Consider the following 6,000-nt stretch of genomic DNA (forward strand, 5'->3'; position numbering starts at 1 on the left):
CTTAGGCCCGCAAGCTATTCGAGTGCTTTTGGAAGCTTGCACAATTTTGTGGGGGAAGAGGGTGGGAGGGAGGACAAGACGGTGGGGGGCAAAGATACCCTTTGGTCGCTACCAACGTAACCCTGTTATGCTCTTGGCCCAATTTCCTATGTGCAGGTTTATACCATCGTATGAATTCAGGGGCAACAACGGCTTCCTGATACAAGCTTTATTGAAATCTTCATTCACGAGCAGCAAAGGCAAAATAAAAAAAAACAAAACACTTGACTGGAATGACCCTATCCCCTGAACACACACACACACACACACACACACACACACACACACACACACACACACACACACACACACACACACACACACACACACACACACACACACACACACACACACACACACACACACACACACACACACACACACACACACACACACACACACACACACACACACACACACACACACAGACCACAGAACTAGCTGATGAGGTTAAAAATAACATTTTAAAAATAATCAGAAATAAGGTAAATGAAAAAGAGAAATCAAGGATTCTGGTTCAGGCCGAGTTTGCTTGCAGTTTCATGGCCTACTTTTGACTACAAAGCAGAGTGTCAGTGACTCCAACCATCAGCACTCCCCCAGCCCCAGGCACGTCTGGAAGATCTCTCAATTGCCTGGTTGCTTCACGGGAGAGATAGCATAAATGGAGGCACGTCATCTCTCCGAGCCAAAACCTCTCAAATCCTCACAAGCGAGAGCAACAGAATAGTGATCTGTCTTTCCTGCGAGCCAAAAACCTCGACTCCACCTTTCGTCAGTCAACAAGAAAGGCAGCGCGCCTGATGTGGTTCATCTATCTATAATTCCAGCAATCTCTGTGTTTCTGTCTGTCTGTCTGCGACCGCCATTTCTCAACGACCGCTGGTCCGATCTCATTGAAACTTGCCAGGAATATTGACGGGGCCCCACAGATGTGCCTTTTCGAGGTTTAATATCGATCGGACGAGCGGTTCCCAAGTTACAGCCACTTATCTGTCGACCAATGACAGGACACGGTGCTATGACATCACGAATGACATCACAATTAATGTTTATGTATTTATTCATTTTTTTGTTTGTTTTGCACGATCGACGGTCCGATCTGATTGAAACTTGCCAGGAATATTGCCAGGGCCCTGCGGATGTGCTTTTCAAGGTTTGATATTAATCGGACGAGCGGCTCCCAAGTTACAGCCACTTATCTGTCGACCAATGACAGGACACGGTGCTATGACATCATGAATGACATCACAATTAATGTTTATTTATTTATTTATTATTATTTCTTTTGCACAATTGAAACTTGCCAGGAATATTGCTGGGGACCCGCGGATGTGCCTTTTCAAGGTTTGAGAGAGAGAGGCTGCACATACTGGCACTCACCTATGGGCACGCACCTACGGGCCCGTACTAGTCTATCTATAATTCCAGCAATCTCTGTGTGTCTGTCTGTTTGTCTGTCTGTCTGCGACCGGCGTTTCTCGATGACCGCTGGTCCGATCTGATTGAAACTTGCCAGAAATATTGCCGGGGCCCCGTGGATGTGTCTTTTCAAGGTTTGATATCGATCGGACGAGCGGTTCCAAAGTTACGGCCATTTATCTGTCAACCAATGACAAGACACGGTACTATGACGTCACGAATGACGTCGCAATTAATGCTTATTTATTTATTCATTTATTTTGCACGATTGAAACTTGCCAGGAATATTGCTGGGGACCCCCGGATGTGCCTTTGAGGTTTGAGAGAGAGAGGCTGCACATACTGGCACTCACCTATGGGCACTCACCTACGGGCCCACCCCTACGGGCCCGTACTAGTGATAACAATGCACTATTCATCAGGAGTTCCCAAAGCAACATTGCAAAACAGTTAATGTTTTGCCTCTTTCCTAAAATAAATTTCGTTCTCAGCCATGAAGGCAGAACCTCCTATATCAGGAACGTCCGATCCATCTGAACACCACATCAAGCAGCTTCAGAGAACGGTGTGTAAAAATGGTGATATAACTGAAAGATAAAATAAAACAATGAAGGTGATGGTCTTTCCCACAGCTGAACTTTACGTGGGACGTGTTTTAATACATGGGACATTTTAACAGCACCTATGAACAATATACAACTCCTACGCAGGCTATCGGCATCTCTCGCTTCTTTGCACAACCGTAATAGCAATGCTCACTTTCAAGACACCAACCCCCCCATTTGAAGTGATCAGTTTGGAAAACATATCAGAAAATACAAGCATCTTTCCTTGCCTGAGCATATTAACAAGATCCGAGCATGGAACCTGTGGAAATTCCACATTATGTAAAATGTGACTTCAACAATGTCTTTGCCCACGCTGTTCCCCGTCACGTTGTCTCTCGGTCACCAGGAGTCAGGCCGCTCCGTCCCTCGGACATTACTGGTCTCCATCAAAGTTATGCCAGTGTATGCCAGGTGTGAAGTCAATCGAAACAACATCCAACTCACAATCTCGTGACATACGTGCCCAGAAATCCCATGCAATTGCCGCTCTCAAGTGATTGTCAGTAGCCTAAGTTGTGTTCATTACATGATCCCAAATTAATTATCTTCACGATGTATGAATAAACACATTAAAATCAAATGACGACGAAACAACGTTTAATTCACAATCTAGCGAGATTCCGTCATCTCGCGATGTTTTACGTGACAAGCGTATTATTATATAGATAACTAGCAGAGTACACAACCTCCAGGTGGGTGGAGTTTGCACATTACTTGCTGAAAAAAAAGTATAGTCTGGATAATGTACATGAAATATCACATAATCCGTTTGCTTGTGGGACCTTCTTCCAATGCAAGACAAAGCGAGACAATTCTAATTTGGCTCATGCATGTGTAAGAGGAGTTTCCCGTCCTATCTATCGATGGTGCTTGGTCTCAAAGTTACCGGACAAAGTGATGGGACTGATCTGCCAGAATGGAGAAATAACCTAAATAATAACACCCGTAAGAATTCTGAAAATAAATAAATAAATAAAAATTGGAATTTTTTTTTGAAAAATACTTCACGGAAAACTCAAGTAGGACCCCCCCTGGGTATACCTTGAAATTTAGGTGTCGATCGGTCCAAAGGTCTTGGAGTAGTTACTGGGCATACAAACATACGCACGTACAGACACCGCTCTGTTTTATATCCGACATGGTTGAAAAATTGATCATGAAAAAAAAGGCATTGTGTGATTATACAATTTAATTAATGGAATAACATTTGCGTAGACACTGTACAGCAACTTTTGAAGCTAATGCCATGTTGTGTGAAATCTCCAATTATGGAAATTACTGGTTGGACCGAATGAATATAATGTACAGATCCTAATAATGAATCCAGTCGTCTGTGTCCTCTATTAAAAATCTGTCGACATTTTTATTAATAAAGTTCGTCTCAATATAATTCTTCATTAAATTTAGAGTACGTATCTACTAAGTCCACTCTCAAAATAATTTCATGCAATATTGCGTTGATGTTCCTATTTGTTCAACGCCAGTTTCATAATTCCATTCCCAAATGTTTTCCATGTAACACAAGGTGAGATTTGTCCATACCTTGTAAAACTTCACGGAGCCTCCACGCCCTGAGGGTCACCACAAGGCTAAGAGCATCCCATGCACTCTCTGGACCATTGGCTACGGTACTGGCCACCATTGGAGCAAACGCCAGTACAATGACCGCACCATCAAATACCTGAGCAGACCACACAGCTGTTTATACGACACAATCAACACTACCACTAAGATACAAATCTTTGCGCAACCACTCACTGTGTTTATACAATCACCAGATATATGTACATCACAGTACCAACTGATATGTAACTGAGATTCCACAGGTACTGAATAAATTCAACAATTATGTCACAAAGCAACTCAACCATCAATCAGGACAACATGAAGAGCCAACGAGCTATGGTTTTAACAATCATGGATAGTTTTGAAATGGCCAAAGCAGATGAAGCTGAGTTGACCTGTTATTGTTGCCATCTGAACCCCTGAGTCATGATGTTGGGAACTCAAGTTTTAATCCCATGTACCGTATGTGTGTTTGCCCATTGTCTACTAATCTAGTTTGAATTCACATAAAGCACAGTGATGTCATGTCTACTGATGTCTTTGTGCTGTTATGAGATTTAGATACAAGTCCCATTATCCCATTATACAGGCCTGAGATCTTATTCTTCTTTAACGGCTAAAATTATTCCCACGTTCTTGTGGGGTTGGCCAGGGGAAGGTTGGCGCAAGTCTTTCACGAATCGGCTGGCCAGACCTGACATTCGACTAAGGTTCGGGCAGAAATTTGTAGCTTGTTCAGGGTGCCGGCCATAGCTCGCCTTCTGTTTGCGAAAGACACCGTGGGATCTTTAACGTCCACCAAATAATGCCGGGAGACGGGACGCCCAGCTGAATGTCCATCCGAGAGATGGCACACACATTGACGAAACACCCTGCCTGTGAAACACCAGGATGACAGTTTATAGCTGAGTCAGGATTCAAACCCGGTATAGACAGCTTAGAGGAAAGTGTGCATACTTCCAGACAGGCCTAAGATCACTGTATTTCAAAATAATAAATGGTCATGTGATCTTTGGCAAAGAGAAAAATCATAACTGCATGGTAGAATTGGTTTATAGTTCCTCTTTAACTACTTATTAATGGAGCTACACATTTGCTACTTAGCTGTTGAGGCAGTTTTCTTTTGCAACAGCTTGACTGATTATATTGTTACTGCTGTCACATTCTCCATTACACTTGTCACTTTCTCAGGTGAGATACAACAGCCTTACCTCCAACTTGTTCTCGATGTACTCGGCCACTCCAATGACCACCATCCTGCACACGCTCTGCACAAACATCACACCACATGCATTCCTGTTACATTACAGCATCAGTGTAGAGCTGCAATGACAATGTGAATCAAAAATCATAAAGTTATAATTAAGTAGTTGTTCTGTTCCATTTATATAATTCTGCCCACGTGTCATTGACCTGAGCTTTCTGGACGTGAGAGGCTCCATGCAGACCAATCATTAGCTGGAAAAACTGTATAATCATCATCACCGATGAATAGCAACAAAAATAAAATGGTGGACCGAAACACCTACTCGTTACCATGGTAACAAGCAATTGAACATTTAGTCACCATGGTCTTCTTCTTCTTACGAATGGTAACTTGACTGCCGGGAAGCTATCATTTTGTTGGGGCATGACTATGCTGCTGATGCTGTGCCCCTATACCAGTACACTGGTCCTCAATTTGCCAACCTCGGAAGGATGACAGGCTGAGTTAACCCCACTTGGTGTTAATTCAGCGGCCAACGGGGCTCGAACTCAGGATCCAAAGATCCCAAGCCAGCCACCCGAACCACTAAGCCAACTCCAGGCTTGGTCACCATGGCAACAAAGGAACAGTGGAAACAAAATAAAATGCGAAGTAATCTCATATTTTTAGGGTGGTAAGATCAGATCGGATTCTTGCAATACAAGATATACATTGTGTATAAAATGGGAAATGTGATGCAGTATTACCAATTGTGGGTGACAAACATAATTGGGTGTTCACGATTCATGATGAGATATTTTGAATGTCTGGTTCGTGCGCGGTGCTCCATCACGGGTGTTAAACTACTCGGTATGCAATGCAGTATCACCACAATCAACAGCATGGCATGTAGCACATTGTGGTGATAGTATGGTAAGATAGAGTTACCTCAACAAAAAACAATGTGAGAATGAGGAAGCTGAGCCAGTGCATGGTATTCGCCGCTGCCTTGGCATTGTGCACTGGAGGGATAGAATTAAAAACTTCATGATATATCAAAACACCCACGAACTTGACTCGCACCAAGATTTAATCATGCTTAAAATACCTCAAACAAGATAATTAATTTCTCTTCAAAGAAATATAATCACAATATCTGGTCATAATCTCATCAAATCT

The 6,000-nt window shown here is 42.9% G+C and overlaps 1 protein-coding gene across 5 annotated transcripts in view; it reads right to left on the bottom strand.

Moving 5' to 3' along the window:
- Positions 1-5,912, bottom strand: part of LOC147030131 (transmembrane protein 266-like) — a 71,035-nt gene extending 65,123 nt beyond the window's left edge. For 4 of the 5 annotated variants that reach the window (XM_085873853.1, XM_085873852.1, XM_085873854.1 and 1 more), the window contains exons 1-3: positions 5,770-5,912; positions 4,847-4,903; positions 3,612-3,750 (exon numbers count right to left, since the gene is read on the bottom strand). In XM_085873853.1, the coding sequence (XP_085729979.1) occupies positions 3,612-3,750; positions 4,847-4,903; positions 5,770-5,814 (241 nt within the window). In that variant the 5' untranslated portion in view covers positions 5,815-5,912. The remainder of the gene's footprint in view (positions 1-3,611; positions 3,751-4,846; positions 4,904-5,769) is intronic. The other variant, XM_085873850.1, reaches the window with a different exon arrangement.
- Positions 5,913-6,000: the final 88 nt, after the last annotated feature.

Source organism: Eptatretus burgeri, chromosome 3 (assembly GCF_056783735.1).
Source record: "Eptatretus burgeri isolate ZD-2024b chromosome 3, Ebu_testis_v1, whole genome shotgun sequence".
Taxonomy (NCBI): Eukaryota; Metazoa; Chordata; class Myxini; order Myxiniformes; family Myxinidae; genus Eptatretus; species Eptatretus burgeri.